Source organism: Oryx dammah, unplaced genomic scaffold, assembly GCF_014754425.2.
Source record: "Oryx dammah isolate SB20612 unplaced genomic scaffold, SCBI_Odam_1.1 HiC_scaffold_3, whole genome shotgun sequence".
In the NCBI taxonomy this organism is placed as follows: domain Eukaryota; kingdom Metazoa; phylum Chordata; class Mammalia; order Artiodactyla; family Bovidae; genus Oryx; species Oryx dammah.
The window spans coordinates 24,859,236-24,883,807 of NW_024070187.1; the positions used below are offsets into that span (position 1 = coordinate 24,859,236).

The window sequence follows — 24,572 nt, forward strand, 5'->3', positions numbered from 1 at the left end:
GGGGATGGAAGAAAATGGGCAGGGAAGGGGGCGTGATGGTCAGATGTTTGGTACTAGTATTGCAAGAGGGACAGTTATCTCAGGAAACGGGACAACAAGTTGGTTAGGGAAAACTGGATTGCCAAGCAAAGCTGACATCTCATTTGTCTTGGTGATCATACTTCACAGTGGAACCAATCTGCCCTGGGATTTTCCCTGGTGATCTTCCCTGTTCACCCTCAGCTGCTCGGGAATGTCAGCATGGCTATGATCATAGCTACCGAATTCTTTTCCAACCTACAACTCTGGCCAGTTATCCTTAGTCTAGGAGTGAACACCTGACCCAAGCTAAGCAAAAAGAACCTTTCTTTCATTTTTGGACTTCAGAGAGAAATCTGAACTCTCTCATTGCAGTTGTTAGATTTCATAATCATGGGTGGCTTTTTTGTGACATATTCCCCAATTGTAAAGCCGTGCTGAGAAAATGAAATAATATCCTGGGAGCCAGTGTAATAATAATGGATAACACTTACAGAAAGGCAGCTATGTGCCCACCACAGTTCCAAACATTTGTCGCATGTTGGCTCTCTTAATGTTTAAAGCAAGCCTATGAAGTAGGAACTCTATGATCATTTTCATTTTATTTATGGGGAAACTGAAGGACAGAGAAGTTGGATTTGTTACTGACATAAGGCATGTAAGACATGGAACTAAGATTGGAATGTAAGTCTGTTAGAGTTAGTATCCATGCTTTTAACCACTGCACTGTACTGCCTCATGTAACAGAGAGGGAAAATCCTACTGAAGTTGAATTGATCCGAGTTTCTGCTCCCAGTTGCAGTCCTAGCCTTGACCTTGTTTGGCTGTTTGCTTAGGGCTCAGAATATACACCCAATAAAGGTCTAGATTTAGGCAACAGGGTAGGAAACAAATGACTATTATTTTGGTCTTTAGCAAGATCCTATGGGAGAGACAAGCCCAAGCTGGACCTTCTGATCGTTCATGCCAGACTTCATTTCAAGTCAGTCAGCCCAAGCATTGCTGAATAGGAATAATGTACACATTCTAAGAGTAGATGCATGGGTGCAGAAAGCTTAGAGATCAGGGTATTATTTAAAAAGAGAGAAATGAACAAGACTAATTCCCTTCAATCCTGTTCAGACACCTCCACTCTCATACCTTCTTGCCTATATGAGTGATAGCTCCCTAAATAAAGCATAGGCACTTGGAATGCCTCCTAAGAGCATTCTCCTGAGCTTGTAAGCCAGCCCTCTGTGCCCAGCCTGGTTTCTCACCCAAGTCTTGAGATTCAAGCTTCAGTAATTACTAGGGAGAACAAGAGAGAAGCAGTATTAGGGCAAGACCCTGAGAAAATTAAATAGCAGTTATGAAACACTTACAAAAGAAAACAAAAAGTTATGAACACATGATTAGGGGGTTAAGAGAGTTCTTTTGCTAGAAACGCTCCAAGCCTAGAGACATGCAATTATTTTGAATCTAGTTTCAAACTATTCTCTCACACCTACTGATACCTAAATTACTCACACTTCATGGCGTCTGCGAACTATAAAGGTTTTCATCAAAGAAGCTGTTTCACTGACTTCCTCAAGGGAAGCTTTGAAGGACAGTGAATCAATCGTGTCTAAGGGATGTGAATCAGGGGCTGCCAGAGTGACCAGCCAAGAACTCACATTCTTACTCTGCAAGTTAATAAACAGTGCCCTTGGTGTTTTCTGACCTAATATTTGCCTATCTCTATCTCTAGCAGAAGCCAACTATCAAGCCATATATCATCCATATTAACAGGAGCAGAAGCTTCACCATCATCAGCAGCATTACTCCAAGCCCACACTACACAGTTTCACTTTACCTTGACTGAGCTGAACCCCCTATCAGTGGCTCACTCGTGTCCAACTCTGTGCGACCCTACCAGGCTCCTTTGTCCATGGAATTCTCTAGGCAAGAATACTGGAGTGGGGTACCATGCCCTCCTCCAGGGGATTTCCCAACCCAGGTATCGAAATCAGGTCTCCTGCATTGCACGTGGACTCTTTACCATCTGAACCACCAGGGAAGCCCCAAAGAGCCTGCTGCCTCCCCACCAGGGAACTTCAGTCTCCCAAGTGACAGGCAGGGATACTCACCACGATAGTAACAAGGATGGCAAGTCTCATCTGAATCTCATCTCTCATCATTCATAATGACCTCACATTGTCATCTTTTTTGTCATCTATACATCTTTGTCATGTCTTTGTCATCACTTATCTCTCAGCTTTTAAACAGGATTTTGTATTATTACTTGTGCTTTTCCATCTCTTCGACTCTTGAAGACCCAGTGTTATATTGGTATCACCTGCCTCTAGCAATTCCTGGCATTAATTGATACTCCAGAAATTCTTATGAACTAATTGTGAGCTGCTCTTTCTCTTAGTTCATTCACTTTTTTTATACTCACTTCATTGCCTTTTCATCTATTGCTTCTCTTCAAACTGCTTCTTCCCAATAGAGCTTCCTTCTTGTTGACAGACTCCTGAATCATTCTCTCATCTTCCTTGCTGTCCTTCTCTTTCACATATTTGCCAACCATTCACCTCTCTGCTTTCCCCATGTTGTTGTGTCATTCAGTTCAGTTCAGTCGCTCAGTCGTATCCGATTCTTTGCAACCCCATGAATCGCAGCACGCCAGGCCTCCCTGTCCATCACCAAGTCCCGGAGTTCACTCAGACTAACGTCCATTGAGTCAGTGATGCCATCCAGCCATCTCATCCTCTGTCGTCCCCTTCTCCTCCTGCCCCCAATCCCTCCCAGAATCAAAGTCTATTCCAATGAGTCAGCTCTTTGCATGAGGTGGCCAAAGTACTGGAGTTTCAGCTTTAGCATCATTCCTTCCAAAGAACACCCATGGCTGATCTCCTTCAGAATGGACTGCTTGGATCTCCTTACAGTCCAAGGGACTCTCAAGCGTCTTCTCCAACACCACAGTTCAAAAGCATCAATTCTTCGGCGCTCAGCCTTCTTCACAGTCCAACTCTCACATCCATACATGACCACTGGAAAAACCATAGCCTTGACTAGACGGACCTTAGTCGGCAAAGTAATGTCTCTGCTTTTCAATATGCTATCTAAGTTGGTCATAACTTTTCTTCCAAGGAATAAGCATCTTTTAATCTCATGGCTGCAGTCACCATCTGCAGAGATTTTGAAGCCCCTCAAAATAAAGTCTGACACTGTTTCCACTGTTTACCCATCTATTTGCCATGAAGTGATGGGACCAGATGCCATGATCTTCGTTTTCTGAATGTTGAGCTTTAAGCCAACTTTTTCACTCTCCTCTTTCACTTTCATCAAGAGGTTTTTTAGTTCCTCTTCACGTTCTGCCATAAAGGGTGTCTCATCTGCATATCTGAGGCTATTGATATTTCTCCCGGCAATCTTGATTCCAGCTTGTGTTTCTTCCAGTCCAGCGTTTCTCATGATGTACTCTGCATAGAAGTTAAATAAGCAGGGTGACAATATACAGCCTTGACGTACTCCTTTTCCTATTTGGAACCAGTCTGTTGTTCCATGTCCAGTTCTAACTGTTGCTTCCTGACCTGCATACAGATTTCTCAAGAGGTAGGTCAGGTGGTCTGGTATTCCCATCTCTTGAAGAATGTCCACGGCTGATTGTGATCCACACAGTCAAAGGCTTTGGCATAGGCAATAAAGCAGAAGTAGATGTTTTTCTAGAACTCTCTTGCTTTTTCCATGATCCAGCGGATGTTGGCAATTTCACCTCTGGTTCCTCTGACTTATCTAAAACCAGCTTGAACATCAGGAAGTTCACAGTTCATGTATTGCTGAAGCCTGGCTTGGAGAATTTTGAGCATAACTTTACTAACATGTGAGATGAGTGCAATTGTGTGGTAGTTTGCACATTCTTTGGCATTGCCTTTCTTTGGGATGGGAATGAGAACCGATCTTTTGCAGTCCTGTGGGCACTGCTGAGTTTTCCAAATTTGCTGGTATATTGAGTGCAGCACTTTCATAGCATCATCTTTCAGGATTTGAAATAGCTCTACTGGAATTCCATCACCTCCACTAGCTTTGTTCATAGTGATGCTTTCTAAGGCCCACTTGACTTCACATTCCAGGATGTCTGGCTCTAGATGAGTGATCACACCATCATGATTATGTGGGTCATGAAGATCTTTTTTGTACAGTTCTTCTGTGTATTCTTGCCACCTCTTCTTAATATCTTCTGCTTCTGTTAGGTCCATACCATTTCTGTCCTTTATCGAGCCCATCTTTGCATGAAATGTTCCCTTGGTATCTTTAATTTTCTTGAAGAGATCTCTAGTCTTTCCCATTCTGTTCTTTTCCTCTATTTCTTTGCATTGATTGCTGAAGAAGGCTTTCTTATCTCTTCTTGCTAGTCTTTGGAATTCTGCATTCAGATGTTTATATCTTTCCTTTTCTCCTTTGCTTTTTGCTTCTCTTCTTTTCACAGCTATTTGTAAGGCCTCCCCAGACAGCCATTTTGCTTTTTTGCATTTCTTTTCCATGGGGATGGTCTTGATCCCTGTCCCCTGTACAATGTCACAAACCTCATTCCATAGTTCATCAGGCACTCTATCTATCAGATCTAGGCCCTTAAATCTATTTCTCACTTCCACTGTATAATCATAAGGGATTTGATTTAGGTTATACCTGAATGGTCTAGTGGTTTTCCCTACTTTCTTCAATTTAAGTCTGAATTTGGTAATAAGGAGTTCATGATCTGAGCCACAGTCAGCTCCTGGTCTTGTTTTTGCTGACTGTAGAGAGCTTCTCCATCTTTGGCTGCAAAGAATAGAATCAATCTGATTTCGGTGTTGACCATCTGGTGATGTCCATGTGTAGAGTCTTCTCTTGTGTTGTTGGAAGAAGATGTTTGCTATGACCAATGTATTTTCTTGGCAAAACTCTATTAGTCTTTACCCTGCTTCATTCCATATTCGAAGGCAAAATTTGCCTGTTACTCCAGGTGTTTCTTGACTTCCTACTTTTGCATTCCAGTCCCCTATAATGAAAAGGACATCTTTTGGGGGTGTTAGTTCTAAAAGGTCTTGTAGGTCTTCATAGAACCATTCAACTTCAGCTTCTTCAGTGTTACTGGTTGGCGCATAGATTTGGATTACCGTAAAATTGAATGGTTTGCTTTGGCGACAAACAGAGATCATTCTGTTGTTTTTGAGATTGAATCCAAGTACTGCATTTTGGACTCTTTTGTTGACCATGATGGCTACTTCATTTCTTCTGAGTGATTCCTGCCCGCAGTAGTAGATATAATGGTCATCTGAGTTAAATTCACCCATTCCAGTCCATTTTAGTTCGCTGATTCCTAGAACGTCAACATTCACTCTTGCTATCTCTTGTTTGACCACTTCAGTTTGCCTTGTCATGGACCTGACATTCCAAGTTCCTATGCAATATTGCTCTTTATAGCATCGGACCTTGCTTCTATCACCAGTCACATCCACAGCTGTGTATTGTTTTTGCTTTGGCTCCATCCCTTCATTCTTTCTGGAGTTATTTCTCCACTGATCTCCAGTAGCATATTGGGCACCTACTGACCTGGAGAGTTCCTCTTCCAGTACCCTATCATTTTTCCTTTTCATACTGTTCATGGGGTTCTCAAGGCAAGAATACTGAAGTTGTTTGCCATTCCCTTCTCCAGTGGACCACATTCTGTCAGACCTCTCCACCATGACCCGCCCGTCTTGGGTTGCCCCGCGGGCATGGCTTAGGATCATTGAGTTAGACAAGGCTGTGGTCCTAGTATGATTAGACTGACTAGTTTTCTGTGAGTATGGTTTCAGTGTGTCTGCCCTCTGATGCCCTCTTGCAACACCTACCGTCTTACTTGGGTTTCTCTTACCTTGGGTGTGGGGTATCTCTTCACGACTGCTCCAGCATGTCATTATTTTTAATTACTCTTAGCACATAAATAGTCCAGGTTCCTCAGAAGCAGATTTGAAGAAGTGATATTCTTTGGGACATTATAAGACACGAGGAAAACAGAAGACTCACCATGGACACTGTGGGAAAAGTAAGTGCTACTTTTCAAATAGGTCTATATCATCTTTATTAGTTATCCAAAAAGTGCACTTTGAAACAAAATTAAGACACTTTCTCCAAACAGCTTATCAAAGATTTCTGTGGATAACACTCATTGTTTTCCTACCTATGGAAATTCATGCACCACTGTTAAGAAAGTAAACTGATGGAAACTTACTGGGTGATAGTTTGACAGTGTGTACTAAATGCCTTAAAAATGTGCCTATCATTTAACAAAGAAATTAATTCCAAGGAAATAATTATGCTGTTTTTATTTATTTATTTAGTCAGTTTCCTAGTATTAGACGTTATGTTCCTTCCAGTATCATACTCTTAAAAACAATGCTTCATTTTCTCCACATCCTCAACAGCATTTATTGTTTGTTGATTTCTTAATGATGGCCATTCTGACTGGTGTGAGATGGGGTGGGAGATGGAGGGAAGCTCAAGAGGGAAGGGACATATGTCTACTTGTGACTGATACATGTTGATGTTTGACAGAAACCAGCACAATATTGTAAAGCAATTATTCTCCAATGAAAATTTGTTAAAAATGCTTTAGTTAATCTGTTTATAAAAATCTTAAAAATGCTGATTGCTGAGTACTAGACTTGAAGTTTTCCCTCCTTTACACTTATCTGAGTTTTTCAAATTTTTGCCTTGAGTGTGTATCACTTCTGAAGTAGGAGAAGTTTTCCATAAAGTATATAATTTTATTTTTTTATTTGAACTTCTCTTGTGGCATTTTTCCCTTTTCTTTGTGTTATAAAACATGTATTATCTCCTTGATTGATTTCTAAGTGTCTTGAAGACATAGTTTACTCCACTCATAATGTCTTACAGTTACTAAAGCAGTAAACTTGCAAACGAAACACCAATAAAATTATGAAGGGCTCTAGTACCACCAGATATTTAAAAATATCAAAAAGTTATTCACTGAAATGTCAGTGCAAGAATAGACAGTAAGATAAATTTATGTTTCTAAAAAGAAACTTGTAAATTGAAGAACTTATATAGTAAATGTTCTGCTGCTGCCACTGCTGCTAAGTCGCTTCAGTTGTGTCTGACTCTGTGCGACCCCATAGACGGTAGTCCACCAGGCTCCACCATCCCTAGGATTCTCCAGGCAAGAACACTGGAGTGGGTTGCCAGTTCCTTCTCCAATGCATGAAACTGAAAAGTGAAAGTGAAGTCATTCAGTCGTGTCTGACTCCTAGCGACCCCATGGACTGCAGCCTACCAGGCACCTCTGTCCATGGGATTTTCCAGGCAAGAGCACTGGAGTGGGGTGCCATTGCCTTCTCCGAGTAAAGGTGCTGCTGCTAAGTCACTTCAGTCGTGTCCGACTCTGTGCAACCCCATAGACGGCAGCCCACCAGGCTCCTCTGTCCCTGGGATTCTCCAGGCAAGAACACTGGAGTGGGTTGCCATTTCCTTCTCCAATGCATGAAAGTGAAAAGTGGAAGTGAAGTCACTCAGTCGTGCCCAACTCTTTGGGACCCCATGGACTGCAGCCCACCAGGCTCATCCGTCCATGGGATTTTCCAGGCAAGAGTACTGGAGTGGGGTGCCATTACCTTCTCCAAAGGTGCTAATTTAAGTATAAATGAAAGAAAAATTCATCAAGAGTTCATGCTGAGCCAATTCATTTAGATTCTATAAATTTATACTACACAAAATAATTTGAGGTAGATTTAAGAGTTAAGTATTTAAAAATCAAACTATAAAAATCTAGAAAGAGGGTAACAAATTTTTATTTGGTGTCTATATGGAGAGAAAGTGAAGGACAGGGATGCCTGGTGCACTGTGTTCACATGGTCGCAAAGAGCCAGACAAGACTGAGCGACTGAACAACATCAACAGTGGAGAGAATTCTCAAACCACGGAAATGGACAAAATAATAAAGGAAAACGTATTTTTATGAATCAAAATTTTAATATGTGTGTTATGCATGTATATATGCACATATAACTTCACAAAAAATTAAAGGTCAAAAATCAAGAAGGAAAAATTATGTATGATGAGATAGTAGACAACCAGTCACTCATTTAATGTACAAATAGGTCAAATGATAGTAAAAAATATCAAGATGCCAGTGGATACTTACATAAAATATAGGACCAAACATTTCACAAAAAGAAGAAAATATGTATGACTCACATAAACATAAAAAATTTCCACATTCTTAATATTGAAAAATGCTAATAAAAATAAATAGCTAGCTTTTTCTGACCATCACTTTGTTTTTAATGACTACAGTCAATACTAATGAGAGTTGGAAAAATGATGACAGATACTGTTTTACAGTTCTAGGAGTTGTGCCAAATCATTCAAATTTTCTGTAGAGTTATTTAGAAATCAGTTTCACTCTAACCATGTCTCTATCCTTCCTCTAGTAATTCTTACTTAAGGAAACCAGGCAAGTCAAAATTATAAACAATATAAATTATAATAGTCAAAACAATGGAAATGATTGTTTTGATTAAGGTAGTTCCTGATTAAGAATATTTCGATATACTCAAATGATGAAATATGAAACAGCTATTTGAGAAAACATTTTAGAACAAACAAACAGTAGTTCAAAATATGGTGGCTTTCACTGGAAAAAAAAAAAAAACCTAAAATGCAAAACTGCTTATATGACATAATCTCTACTCTATAAAAATTATTTTAAGAGATTCAAAAGAAATATGCTTAAAGTTTTACCAGCTTATGTCTGATATTGCAATGATCTCTTTTCTTTTTGTGTGTGATTTTCTTATTGCTACAAATTATAGCAAGTAAGTGTCATTTGTATGATCAGAAGTTAAGTGTTATCACTAAATGATGTCATCTTATTGTCCTTGTGTCAACAGACAATCACATGCCTGGCAGCCATTGCCTGGAAAACTGAACTCTTCTCTTTCACTTGAGAAAGTGCAGGTTGAGCCACCAAAGGCTAGGGAAGTTCGTATTAAGGTAAATTTAAATCTTTGAACTTGTACTTGTGAAGGCAAGTGTAGGGAAATCTTATTTCATGTATCAAAGTTGTTCCCAGTGTTCCAGCATTCCCACTACTGATACTGAAACAAGTAGTGAGTATCCCTGCCTGTATGCTTTCTGGCTGAATTCCAGGCAAAGCAGTAATACAGTGGCTATGGTACAGGAAATGTTTCATTTCTATGATCAGTATAAGTGGATTGAGTCTATCCACAGTCAAGAAAACTTGGTCTATTAACTGAGAAGTTTTAAAACTTTCAATGCTAAGTAAATTTTGCAACAGTTAAACTCAAACACATTTTACATTATTAACTTAATGTTTTCAATATGCTGGTTTAAAATCAATTTTCCCAGAGGACTGGGAAAACATTCCACAATACTGGACTTAAAATTTTTGGTTTCTCAATGGTGGTGCTACAGATACGTGGTCAAAAATCCTTCATTGGATAGAATAGACTCTCATATTGCAAAACTAGTTGATGACACAGGGTGTACAGAGTAGATTTCAAAAAGCTTAGTTTATTTCCAGATCTGAACATCCACCACGAGAGTGGGTGAGTCATTTTAAGTCTTTGAGTCTTCCTTTTCTGCATCTTTAAATTAGGGGTAATTAGACCTGCCCCATGTTTCTCTGAATATTATTATAGGGATCAAATGAAGTCATTCATGTAAAAAAATTATTCATAAAAAGTTTCATTTGCTATTATTTTCTCCCATTCGGAAGGCTGTCTTTTCACTTTGCTTATATTTTCCTTTGTTGTGCAGAAGCTTTTAATTTTAATTAGGTCCCATTGGTTTATTTTTGCTTTTATTTCCAGAATTCTGGGAGGTGGATCATAGAGGATCCTGCTGTGGTTTATGTCGGAGAGTGTTTTGCCTATGTTCTCCTCTAGGAGTTTTATAGTTTCTGGTCTTACATTTAGATCTTTAATCCATTTTGAGTTTATCTTTGTGTGCAGTGTTAGAAAGTGATCTAGTTTCATTCTTTTACAAGTGGTTGACCAGTTTTCCCAGCACCACTTGTTAAAGAGATTGTCTTTACTCCATTGTATATTCTTGCCTCCTTTGTCAAAGATAAGGTGTCCATATGTGTGTGGATTTATCTCCGGGCTCTCTATTTTGTTCCACTGATCTATATTTCTGTCTTTGTGCCAATACCATACTGTCTTGATGACTGTGGCTTTGTAGTAGAGCCTGAAGTCAGGAAAGTTGATTCCTCCAGTTCCATTCTTCTTTCTCAAGATTGCTTTGGCTATTCGAGGTTTTTTGTATTTCCATACAAATCTTGAAATTATTTGTTCTAGTTCTGTGAAAAATATCGCTGGTAGCTTGATAGGGATTGCATTGAATTTGTAAATTGCTTTGGGTAGTATACTCATTTTCACTATATTGATTCTTCCAATCCATGAACATGGTATATTTCTCCATCTATTAGTGTCCTCTTTGATTTCTTTCATCAGTGTTTTATAGTTTTCTATATATAGGTCTTTAGTTTCTTTAGGTAGATATATTCCTAAGTATTTTATTCTTTTTGTTGCAATGGTGAATGGAATTGTTTCCTTAATTTCTTTTTCTACTTTCTCATTATTAGTGTATAGGAATGCAAGGGATTTCTGTGTGTTGATTTTATATCCTGCAACTTTACTATATTCATTAATGTTCATTGCAGCACTGTTTATAATAGCCAGGACATGGAAACAACCTAGATGTCCATCAGCAGATGAATGGATAGGAAAGCTGTGGTACATATACACAATGGGGTATTACTCAGCTGTTAAAAAGAATACATTTGAATCAGTTCTGATGAGATGGATGAAACTGGAGCCAATTATACAGAGTGAAGTAAGCCAGAAGGAAAAACACCAATACAGTATACTAATACAAATATATGGAATTTAGAAAGATGGCAATGATGACCCTGTATGCAGGACAGCAAAAAAGACACAGATGTGTATAGCGGACTTTTGGACTCAGAGGTAGAGGGAGAGGGTGAGATGATTTGGGAGAATGGCATTGAAACATATATAATATCATGTAAGAATCAAATTGCCAGTCTATGTCTGATGCAGGATACGGCACGCTTGGGGCTGGTACACGGGGATGACCCAGAGAGATGTTGGGGGGGGGGAGGGAGGGGGGGTTCATGTTTGGGAACGCATGTACACCCATGGTGGATTCATGTCAATGTATGGCAAAACCAATACAGAATTGTAAAGTAAAATTTAAAAATAAATAAATAAATAAATAACTCAAAAAAGAAAAAGTTTCAGACAAAAGAAAATTTCCAAACTAATTTATCCTTGGCCACTTAATTCCTACCCAGATGACATCTACAGGGATCTGTGGTTCTGATGATCATGCTATAAAAGGAATAATCCCACTGAAGTGTCCCTTCATCCCAGGCCATGAAGGAGCTGGAATTGTGGAGAGTATTGGCGAAGGAGTGAGCTCAGTGAAACCAGGTAGGAAATGGGCCACAAAAACCTCTGCACAAACAACCCACCACCAAAATGCATTAGCAAATTTATAGGAGAAATAAGTTGGTTTGCCTCTAAATTGTTTTGCCTAATCATATATCATGGTAATAAATATATCCAGTGATTCCAAGGGTCACACAGTTTCTCTGCAATCCAGAGTGGCAGTGGCTGAGCCAAGTAACTAGTCACAGCGGAACAAGAGTTGAGATAGGACCAGTGTGCTTCTAAACAGATTAAAATCTCCTTAGGAGCAGGGGCTGCTTCCTTTCTTTCCAAACAGACAATAAAACTGTATTATAAACATTAAACTTTCTAAGTGACTAGATTTTAATTGTTACTGAAACTAAAAGAAATTATAATTACATGACACAATAGAAGTGTTAGCTAATATGAAAATGGCAATCATATTGCAATATAAATGTATCGAATCAATATAAACTTACAATTTTGTTTATCAAATATATGTCAGTGAAAACTTTTTTCTAATGAATTATTTGTCAGCAGAAAGGGAAATTTTATAATCTGGCAAGTTAATTTATTCTGACATAGCTGCAGAAGAATTCACTATTTCCTTTTTTATTGAAATACAGTTGACACACACACAATACTATGCTACAGGAATTCCCTAGCAGTCCAGTGGTTAGGACTCCATGCTGTCCTGCCGACAGCCTGGGTTCAATGCCTGATTGGGGAATTAAGATCCTATAAGTCTACACAAATACATATATGTGTGTGTGTGTATCAGTTCAGTTCAATTCAGTCACTCAGTCGTGCCCAATATTTTGGGACTCCATGGACTACAGCATGCCAGGCTTCCCTGTCCATCTCCAACTCCCAGAGCTTTCTCAAATTCATGTCCATCAAATTCATGCCATCCAACCATTTCATCCTCTGTCATCCAACCATGTCATCTTCTGTTGTCCCCTTCTCCTCCTGCCTTCAATCTTTCCCACCATCAGGGTCTTATCCAATGAGTCAGTTCTTTGCATCAGGTGGCCAAAGTATTGGCCACAGCTTCAGCACCAGTTTTCCAATGAATATTCAGGACTGATTTCCTTTAGGAATAACTGGTTTGATCTCCTTGCAGTCCAAGGAACTCTCAAGAGTCTTCTCCAACACCACAGTTCAAAAGCATCAATTCTTTGCCACTCAACTTTCCTTATAGCCCAACTATCACATCCATATGTGACTACTGGAAAAACCATAGCTTTGACCAGATAGACCTCTGTTGATAAAGTAATGTCTCTGCTTTTTAATATGCTGTCGAGGTGGGTCATAGGTTTTCTTCCAAGGAGCAAGCATCTTTTAATTTTATGGCTGCAGTCAGCATCTGTAGTGATTTTGGAGCCCAAGGAAATAAAGTCTGTCACTATTTCCATTGTTTCTCCACCTATTTGTCATGAAATGATGGAACCGGATACCATGATCTGAGTTTTTGAATGCTGAGCTTTAAGTCAGCTTTTTTCACTTTTCTTTTTCTCTATCATCAAAAGGCTCTTTAGTTCCTCTTCACTTTCTGCCATAAGGGTGGTGTCATCTTCATATCTGAGGTTATTGATATCTCTCCCAGCAATCTTGATTTCAGCTTGTGCTCCATCCAACCTGGCATTTCACATGATGTACTCTGCATTTAAATTAAATAAGCAGGGTGACAATATACAGCCTTGACGTACTTCTTACCTGATTTGGAACCAGTCCGTTATTCCATGTTCAGTTCTAACTGTTGCTTCCTGACCTGCATACAGATTTCTCAGGAGGCAGATAAGGTAGTCTGGTTTCCCATCTCTTTAAGACTTTCCCACAGTTTATTGTGATCTACACAGTCAAAGGTTTTGGCATAATCAATAAAGCAGAAGTAGCTGTTTTTCTGGAATTCTCTTGCTTTTTCTATGATCCAATGAATGTTGGCATTTTGATCTCTGGTTCCTCAGCCTTTTCTAAATCCAGCTTGAACATCTGAAAGTTCATGGTTCATGCACTGTTGAAGCCTGGCTTGGAGAATTTTGAACATTACTTTGCTAGTGTGTGAGATGAGTGCAATTGTATGGTAGTTTGAACATTCTTTGTGTGTGTGTGTATATATATATACATATAATGCTAGTTTCAGGTGTGTTGCAGAGTGGTTAGATATTTGTAGACATTATGCAATGATTGCCATGAAAAGTCTTAACCATCTATCCCCCCAAAATTATTTTAGTATTATTGATCATATTCCTTTGCTGGTATATTACAACCCTACACCTTATTTATTTCATAACTTGAGATTTGTACTTCTTAATCCCCATCACCTCTTTTGTCCTCTCATTCCCTCCCCTCTGGCAACCTCTCTGCATCTATGAATCTGTTTCATTTTGTTTTGTTTTGTGTTTTAGATTGCACATATATGTGAGATGATATGGTATTTGCTTTTCTCTGTCAGACTTCTTTCATTTAGCCTGCATGTGTGTGCTCATTCACTCAGTAGTGTCTGACTCTTTGTGACCCTATGGACTGTAGCCTGCCAGACTCCTCTGTCCATGGAGTTTTCCAGGCAAGAATACTGGAGCGGGTTGCCATTTCCTCCTCCAGAGAATCCTCCCGACCCAGGGATTAAACCTGTGTCTCTTGTATCCTTAAATTAGCAGGCACATTCTTTACCACTGCACCACCTGGGATAACAGCATTTAGCATGCTGCTGCTGCTGCTGCTAAGTCGCTTCAGTCGTGTCTGACTCTGTGCAACCCCATAGACAGCAGCCCACCAGGCTCCCCCCGTCCCTGGGAGTCTCCAGGCAAGAACACTGGAGTGAGTTGCCATTTCCTTCTCCAATGCATGAAAGCATAACACTCTCTAAATTTATCCATGTTATTACACAAGACAAGTTTTCATCTTTTATGGCTAAATAATATTCCCCTGGGTGTATGTATATGTGTATATATATATATATATGTGTATATATATATATGTATATATATATATATGTATATACACACACACACACATATGTATAGTATATACACACACCACATCTTTATCCATTTGTCAATCAGTCATGTCTGACTCTTTGCGACCCCATGGACTGTAGCCTACCAGACTCCTCCCTCCATGGGATTCTCCAGGCAAGAATACTGGAGTGGGTTGCCATTTCCTTCTCCAGGGGATCTTCCCGACCCAGGGATCAAACCTGTGTCTCTTGTACCTCTTAAATTAGCAGGCACGTTCTTTACCACTGCACCACCTGGGACAACAGCATTTAACGTCACACCCTCTAAATTTATCCAGGTTTTTACACATGACAAGACTTCATATTTTTATGGCTGAATAATATTCCCCTGGGTGTATGTATATGTGTGTGTATATATATATATATACACACACACACACACATATGTATAGTATATATACACACCACATCTTTATCCATTTGTCGATCAGTCGTGTCCGACTCTTTGCGACCCCATGGACTGTAGCCTACCAGACTCCTCCCTCCATGGGATTCTCCAGGCAAGAGTACTGGAGTGGGTTGCCATTTCCTTCTCCAGGGGATCTTCCCAACCCAGGGATCGAACCCGGGTCTCCCGCATTCAAGGCAGACGCTTTAACCTCTGAGCCACCAGAGGCCCCAGGTATATGTATATACACACACACATATTTATATTATATATACACACCACATCTTTATCCATTTGTCAATCAGTGGGCACTTAAGTTGCTTCCATACCTTGGCTATTACAAATAATGCTACAATAAGTCTTGGTGTTCGTGTATCTTTTTGAATTAATTGTTTTCTTTGAGTAAATACCCAGAAGTGAAATTGCTGGATCACATAGAAGTTCTATTTTTAATTTTTTGAGGAACATCCATATTGTTTTCCATAGTTGCTGCACCAATTTACATTCCTACTAACAGTGCATGAGGGCTCCCTTTTCTCCACATCCTCATCAACACTTATTTGTTGTCTTTTTTATAGTAGTCATTCTGACAGGTGTGAGGTGGTATCTCATTGTGGTTTTCATCGTGTGTCTGTTGGTCATGGGAAAATGTCTGTTCAGGTTCTCTGTCCATTTTTTAAATCAGATTGCCTGTTTTCCTGATGTTAAGTTCATTGTTGTATAAGCTCATTGTATATATTGCATGTGTGTGTTGTTATGTTGTCATGTCCAACTCTTTTCAACCCCTTTGACGACAGCCCTCCAGGCTCCTCTCTCCATGGGATTCTCCAGGCAAGAATACTGGAGTGGGTAGCCATTCTCTTCTTCAGGGGATCTTCTCAACCCAGGGATGGAACTTGGGTCTGCTGCATTGCAAGCAGATTCTTTACCATCTGAGCCATCAGGGAAGCCCAAATGTTGTATACAAGCCCCTTATCAGATAGTGAAGTTACTCAGTCATGTCTGACTCTTTGTGACCCCATGAACTGTAGCCCACCAGCCTCCTCTGTCCATGAGATTTTCCAGGCAAGAGTACTGGAGTGGGTTGCCACTTCCTTCTCCAGGGGATTGGATATTCCCAACCCAGGGATCGAACCCAGGTCTCCCGCACTGTAGGCAGATGTTTTATCATCTCAGCCACCAAGGAAGTCCCTTATCAGATATATTGCTTGCAAATATCTTCTCCCATTCAGTAGGCATGCCTTTCATTTTTTTATATAGTTTCCTTAGCTGTGCCTGAGTCTTTTAGTCCAATGTAGTCCCACTGGCTTGTTTTTTTAGGGACAGCTCTCTCTCTCTCTCTCTCTCTATATATATATATATATATATATGTATGTATATATATGTATATAGTGTCCCCCACATACTTAGTGCCTGGAATGCATTGAATGTTTGATGAATGAATGTTCTGACCAAGTAGAATATATTAATAGAACTTTGTTGACAGGATGATAATGATATTTCAAAGATTCAAAAAAAGTAAACACTCTTCCCCAGGCATATCACAAAGGACCTTGACACAGCCATTCTTAACACATCTGAAATGGTCAGAATAAATAAGAGCAATCACACATGTGAAGAGTCCATGTGTGAACTTCATGCGAAGGGCATGCGGTCAGGACATTCACAAAGCTATCGTCAGGGTATTCATTTTGCAAACAATGATGGAGTATCTGCCATGCATCTGATACTAGCCTAGTAGAAGGGACAAAAGCAAAAAGACACGCCTTTCTCCACAACTCCAAGAAGATAATGCCAACAGTTAGGGAGCTAACTCTTCTTTAACTGAACAAATCCCAGTGAAAGTTTTGTGGAAAATGATGACTATTTGAGAGAAAGGATAAGGCAGCAGAATTTGAGCTTCCCTGATTTGAGATCCAGTATCTTTGGAATTTTTTAGGGCCAGTGAAGTTAAGATGTTCCTTATCTAAACTTACAAGAGACTTTTTAAAATATTTATTTGGCTGCACTGGGTCTTAGTTGTGGTATGCAGGATCTTTAGTTTTGGCGTGGGGGATCTAGTTCCCTGACCAGGGATCAAATCTGACCACGACTCCCTGCATTGAAAGTGTGGAGTCTTAGCCACTGGACCAGCAGGGAAGTTTCATAAACTCAAAGAGATTTTTAATGCTATCTGAACTCTGCAAGAGGCCAAAGGGGATTATAAATACATGTAAGAACCATACACATGTTTAGGGACGAGGTTATAGACCTTTGACAAGGCTTTGTACAGTTTTATAAGTCTGTGATGACTGTGTTCATTAATTCTCTTCACCTTCCCAGCTTGTAACCCTAGGTCCCAGGAGGGTTAATTATTGGACTCACACATAATTAGTATGCGCTCTAAAACTGTGCTACTGAAAAACCACCCTCTGTAGTAAGCACTCCAGAAGCAGCCTCTCTCTGCAGAAATAAAGCTATTCCTTTTACTCTCAGAACTGAGAATATCTTGAACCACAGCCCCCTAAAGAAAACATGTCAGAGACCTGCTGTGGGTCCATGTGCCATCGTGGGGCAGGTAGGCTCAATAGAAAGGTCTCTGCTGTTATCCAGCTTCAGGCAGGTAACGACCGCTGCGGACTTAAATCTCTCAAAGGAAATCCAAAAGGTTAGAGTAGATGACATCTCTAAGGGTCATTCCCAGTTTTATTAGTTTATTTCCAGAGTAAAAGCAGACCTACAATTATCTATCCAGCAAGGAATATCCCCATATTTCCATCATTTCCCCAAAATAATAATGGGATTTCTGAAACCAGGTTATAGGATTTTTCCTCCAAAATAGCCATGGGATATGTTATACTTGTCATAATCTGTCCGCAGCAAGTTATCAAATCATTCAATAAAGTTTTTATCACCACACTATTGTGTTTTAATAATATTTTAAACTAATGATTTTTTTCCCTATATACAGGAGATAAGGTCCTCACACTTCCTATTCCACAGTGTAGAGAATGCAGTGCCTGCTTGAATCCCAAGGGAAACTTCTGTGAGAAGCAAGAGTTAGTAGATTTGCCCATCTTTTGTTTATCTTGTCATTTTTTATTAATTCGTTTATATTGTGCAAGCACTGACCTGGAACTAAAGGTGTTCATTTCTCTCTTTACAACTCTATGTGTCTGGGTTGATGCTGTGCCTGTCTGTGTCACTGCTGAACAGCTTTCTACCCCCTTCTGGATTAATGCTGGATGGCACCAGCAGGTTTACCTGCAAAGGAGAAAAGATCTATCATTCTTTCCGCGCAAGTACATTCACCGAATATACTGTTGTCCCTGAGATTTCGGTAGTAAAAATTGATGCTGCTGCTCCCATGGATAAGATTTTTGTCATAAGCTGTGAGGTGGCTACAGGATATGGGGCTGCTGTTCACTCGGCCAAGGTGAGGAAAAGAGCTGTGTGTTAGTATGTTATAGTGATCTGCCAAGAAAACATAAAAACAAGACCCAAACAGTCCAAATGTTTCAACTGGGGTCAGTGGTTCCAAAAGCCTCAATGGTTGTTTTTGTTTGTTTTCTTAATTATACAAGTGTCCAGATTGGATTCCTAACACAAACATGACTTGTGAATTTGTAGGTCACTCCTGGTTCTACCTGTGTGGTCTTTGGACTTGGAGGAATCGGCTCAGCTATTGTCATGGGCTGTAAAGCCTCTGGTGCTTCTAGAATCATTGGAGTTGATATCAATGAGGAAAAATTTCCTCGGGCAAGAGCATTAGGGGTCACAGATTGTCTCAACCCTTCGAATCTCAAGAAGCCCGTCCAGGAGGTGGTCAAGGAAATGACAGGCACCGGTGTTGACTTTGCCTTTGAGGCCATCGGACTCGCAGAAACTATGGTGTGTGGGTTTGGGTCACAGTGAGTAGAAGCAGACCAGCACAATTAAGTGAATATTGTAATAAAGTGAGCTAAGTAATTTTTTGGTTTTCCACCAAAAATTATGTTTATACTATATTGTAGTCTATTAGTATGCAATAGCATTTTGTCAAAGAAAAACAATGTACACATCTTAATTTTAAAATACTTTATTGTTAAAATATGCTAATCATCTGAGCCTTCAGTGAGAGTCATTCTTTTTGTTTTTTTAATCTCAGTTTTATTTATTTATTGTTTTACTTTACAATATATCTTTTTGTAATAGTAACAAAGATCACTGATTACATATCACAATAAGAAATATAATAATAGTGAAAATGTTTGAGATACTGTGAGAATTACCAAATGTGACACAGACAAAAAGGAAGCAAATGCTGTTGGGAAAAAAAAATGTGCTGATAGACTTATTCAACACGGGGTTGCCACAAACCTTCAATCTGTAAAAAATGCAATATCTGAAAAATGCAAGGCACAGTAAAACAAATTGGGTCTATAGATGCTTGCTTAGTGGGTGGGGACACACTAAGTATAAAACTCCCCTGAACATATGTTTTGGACCTGTGGACCCCAGACCTAAAAATGGAATGTATAGTCACTCTAAAATATCCATCTTAAAAATCAAAGCAATATATGCTTTAAAGATATGACACTACAATATATGAAGTTTAAACAAGCACTATATCCTTTCTTGTAATCCTAGCTCTTATCCATGAACATGTTTTTATATTTAAGTATCAACATTATGTAATTCACATATGATATTCATGTGTGTTCTGTGTCAGAACCATTCATTATTTGAAAAATGAGCCTATGCACCAGTATGTTAAGTTCAGGGAGAATAAAGTAGACCCTAGACTCGGAACTGGAGAAGGCAATGGCACCCCACTCCAGTACTCTTGCCTGGAAAATCCCATGGACGGAGGAGCCTGGTAGCCTGCAGTCCATGGGGTCGCTAAGAGTCGGACACGACTGAGCGACTTCACTTTCACTTTTCACTTTCATACGTTGGAGAAGGAAATGGCAACCCACTCCAGTGTTCTTGCCTGGAGAATCCCAGGGACCGCGGAGCCTGGTGGGCTGCCGTCTATGGAGTCGCACAGAGTCGGACACGGCTGAAGCGACTTAGCAGCAGCAGCAGCAGACTCGGAACTGAGAGGGTAGAGGAAAGAATTAGGCATTTGATTCACTCCAGCGTGTGTCTAATGTATGCGGTTAAAGGGTGAAGGAAGTAGATGCAGTGATGTAACAGGAAAGAGACATAGGCAAAATGCAGGAAGGGGAGAGATAGAAGGAAGCAAAATAGATTGACGTGAAGTATACTCTACACCCTTAAAAAACTGGGTTTTTTTTAATGAAGCTTCACACACACATATGTATAATATTTGTTTTTATTAAATATAAATGAACTGAACAGAGTTATACAAGTGAGAAGGTCAGGCAAAGAATAATAGTATATGTGGTCTTTGAGGTGGTGGGTAATTTTATTAAATAAACACATAGTACTTACTCTGTGCCAGATAACGTTCCAAATGTTTTAATCACTTAAGCCTTGTAACAAATCTATGACATAGGTGGTATTATTCTTCTTTTTACAAATAAACAGACATAGGGAGGTTAAGTAACTTGCCTAAAGTCACACCGCGGCAGGGTCTGTGCTCTTTACCACTAAACTCTGCTGCTGCTACTGCTAAGTCGCTTCAGTCGTGTCTGACTCTGTGCGACGCCATAGACGGCAGCCCACCAGGCTCCGCCGCCCCTGGGATTTTCCAGGCAAGAACACTGGAGCGGGTTGCCATTTCTGGTTCTCTAATGAGATTTCATCACTGGCAATGTTGAAGCTGAGCTCAAAGTAAGTAGCATCTGCCCAGGAAGAGGTCTGAAATCTAGGAACTCCACAATTCCTTCCAACACTGCAGATAGTTGTTACTTATGTATGGGCATCTACTTATGGTCATTTTTCTCATTATCAGGTTGCTGCTTGGGACTCCTGCCACCTGAGCCATGGTGTCTGTATAATCACTGGAGTGTCTCCACCAGGTTCAAAGTTTTCCCTTTCTGCTCAATCAGTTTCCACTGGACGGACACTGAAGGGTTCGTGTTTAGGAGGTAAGTCAGTTGTTTTCGCTTTCACAAAATCTCTTTCAACTTTGTAGAAACATGTAATTCAAAAATTTTTTCCTTGGGGAAACAAACCTATAATGGTATAAGTTTTCAGACTTCTCCTCCAATGAATTGGTATATTTTTCAGATTAGTTAATTTAATTAAATGGGTTTTTTTTTTACATTTAAATAAAATTTTTTTAATAGTTTCTGGGTTTTCCTACAAAATAGTTTCTGGGTTTCCCCAGTGTTTGGAATAATCCAGCTAAGTTCAGTTCTGCACTGGTGGACTCAAAGTTTGTTGTGCTATTTTAACAGCAAGGCTTTATGGATAATTACAGGCATCAACTTAGTATTTGGCACTTATATTTGTCTTCCCATAGGAGCCCTTATTTCTGAACAGTACTGACCAACAGCTTTACTAAATTAATATTCCCATCTCCATCCATTGATCTGATCAAAAGTTCCCATGCCATCTCATTGTGTGTGAATAGAGAGATGAGGAAATAGTTGTATAATGTTAAACCCAGGAGGTGGGCTGGAGACTCTACTTTATTTTTAATTAGTTTTTAACCCAATAATGTGTGAATATTGACCCAATTTTTTTCCAAAGATGTTCTAGGTAACAGAACTGTCTGTAGCAGCCACACTTAGCAACAAAAGCCAACAACTTCTGATGTATAAATGAACTCATCAATGGCAAATTTTCAGAATACTTTACCCATCTCCACAACTTACTTATTTTTCTTTTGGTTAATTTGATATTTCTCAAATCTTATTACAATAGCCTTTTTATTTTGCAGATTATAAAACCAGAGACTGTTTTCCCCAACTAGTGGCTGCTTACCTACAAAATAAAATTAATATAGATCCATTAATAACTCATCAGTTGCCTTTTGACCAACTCCACAAAGCTTTTGAGTTGTATCATGCTGGAAAAACGTGAGTGTTTTCTTTGATGAACTTCTGTACCCTGAACTCACAGAAAAAATGACTTTTCAAACATTCCTAAGTGGTTTTATGAAAAAAAGATGGCTACTTGAAGACCTTCTTTCATATACTCTATCCTATTTCCTGTTGTCACAAGGATAAGAAAAGGCTTTATCTGCAAGTTCCTCTTTGGGAAAGACCTGTATTAACCTATCTCAAAGAAATGTTTGAGGAGTCGGTATAACACTAAGCACCAGTCTACTCCACATTGGTCAATTATGCATTATTTTTCTGGTTAGAGAAATGATCTAGAATAAATGAGTTGACATTACCGCCATCATAAAATCTTACAAGGATCTTCAAGGCAAAGGTTCAGACTCTACCCAAGGCACAAAGCCTTTCTATATCATTTCTCGACAAATGTCAGTCTGCTCCAGCTAGCATACCTTTAGGGGTGAAGTGTTTACTCAGTGTGTTCATTTATATACTCAATGCATATTGAGTGATGGTACACTCTTTGCCAGGACTGTCCTGAGTGCTGGAGACAGTGGAGAGCAAATAACAAGGAGTAAATGAGGAATTACTTCTGTAATGAATTCTTTGACTTTCTAATTCTGGCTCTTAAAAGCATCTCTCATTCCTGTTCTCTCCCCACTTCTCTACCTATATCATTTGCTTGTTTTATGATTTCTTTTTATTTTAAGATAGGTATTTAAATTTTAGCCTGCTATATACCTTGTTGGTTTAGACCTAGCATGTCAGCCCTTTTAAATAAAGAATGAAGAGTCAAAAAAACTCATCTAAAATTTTCAAAACAAATAATAGAGGAGAGGAATGGATCTAGCAGGTAGCAGACACACTACAAACAGAAAGGAACTAAGGAACTCATTTATTCTTCCCTAATTAGACATGGTATTAGATTCTAGGATTGATGGAAGCTGATCAGAAGCTGTAGCAGAGAGTTTGGATGTCTTTGTGATTATGTAGCCAGAAGGAATGGTGCTCAAAGCTGGGGTCTTCCTATTATAGCTGATTTGGGGTCCTGTTTTCACCCCATCCTATATTTCTTATAGGTAAACTAGATGAAGGTGGAGTGGGGTGGGGAAAGGCAACTCAGTTTTTCAATACAGTGTGTAATTGCTTTGCTGGTATCACTGTTTCTCAAGGGATTCAACTGCTTAATTATTACACTTCTGTGTTTCAGGATCCGCTGTGTTCTGCTGTTCTGAGATCCCAAATAATGAAAGGTGCAAGGATATCCTTGGGGAGTTTATTCCTTTTCTTTTTCACTTCCCTGATTGTTCCAGTGCAGTCAAAAGAGCAGCAAAAATATGGAAATGCAATGTGATTATAAAAATGAAAAAAAAAGTGCACCTTGAATTTAATTATAATAAAATAGCCTCTTAGAGAATAGATGTTATATAATTCATTTTGTGACATTAAAAAAAGGGATCATGGGGAAAAAAAAAAGGGATGGTGGGATTTGATTGATAACATTTGTGATATGTCCATCAACCCAACTAATCTCTGTCATCGGTCCATGAAAGTTGTCCCTGAGTTATCCCCTATTCCTATTCTCAATATACAGATTTCTCTGTGTCTTTCACACCACTCCAGGGTTTACATGATGATTTTGCTGTTTCTACAATGCATGGGGTCTCATAAATTCTTAAAAGGCTCTCTCAGGACACAGTGAGACATTTTCTATCCTGGGGTCTTCATACCATCCTAGGCCTACTATGCCCATGACATGCTGAGGCACAGTTCCCATCTGTGCTTTCAAACATAAAAGCATATCTGGGAAATCTTGCCACCTGAACCCCGAGGAAGCATGTGTAGGACTCTTTAAGAGAAACTCACCTATGACCTCATAACTTCCTTTTCAAGTCTTTTTCTCTTCACTAAACAAATATAATTATTTCCTCACTGTGGAGAAGGATAAAAACAGCTCCTTTTATCTAGTTTTGTCCTTATACTTTTCATCTGTTCTTGAGTCATTTACATTCTCCTTAAACTTTTGCTGTTGAAACAAAGAAATCACAAGGAAAATTTATTTTATAATCTTGTTTCATTTGTAATATCTCTTCCTGAGATTTGAGCTCAAAATGTCCAGCTGACTTAATGAGGGAAGGTCCAAGAATTTTTAAAAAACACATGAAAATTTTTCTTAAGTGAATACTTTAAATACAATCCTGCTGGGCTATCTCTGTCACCTTAACAAGCCCTTCCCTCTCTGAGTATCAACTGCCACATTGTCAAGTGGGAAAATAAGAGTAATGTTATAAGATGATTTTTAAGACTGGAGATCACTTGTATAAATGAAATAAAATGAAAACATATAAAATTTAAATAATAGAATAATTAAGATCTAAGGAAAGGGAAGAGATAAGGCAAAGAAATTAAGAAAATTTAAACTTAAGAACTTAAGAATAAAAATTATAGAATTCAAACATGCTAAAGAATAGAAGAACAAGGCTAGGAGAAACTGAGTTTCAAAAGAATAAAATAACTATTTTGTTACATAGAGAAAAGCTATCAATGTGACCTAAAATCATGAAAAAAATTAGTAACAGAAGGTATTCTTAACAAAACACAACTGGAAAAATAAAAGAGCTGATACCAGAGTTGTATCAGAAGCTTGAGGTTGGAAATACCCAGCTACCAAGAACTGTCCCCCAACCTGGAAGACTTCTACACTTGAACAGAAGCTTGGAAAGAAAAACAAAAACAAAAAACCCATGAAACACACA

The 24,572-nt window shown here is 39.1% G+C and overlaps 1 protein-coding gene across 1 annotated transcript; it reads left to right on the forward strand.

The window, feature by feature from the left end:
- Nucleotides 1-6,031: 6,031 nt before the first annotated feature.
- Nucleotides 6,032-23,233, forward strand: LOC120861903 (alcohol dehydrogenase 1-like). The gene is given in 10 exon segments (XM_040237804.1): nt 6,032-6,049; nt 8,913-8,948; nt 8,950-9,015; nt 11,360-11,498; nt 17,835-17,922; nt 18,080-18,299; nt 18,494-18,754; nt 20,763-20,898; nt 21,696-21,834; nt 23,027-23,233. Coding segments are annotated over 10 exon segments (1,128 nt in total). The 3' UTR covers nt 23,052-23,233.
- The last annotated feature ends 1,339 nt before the right edge of the window (nt 23,234-24,572 follow it).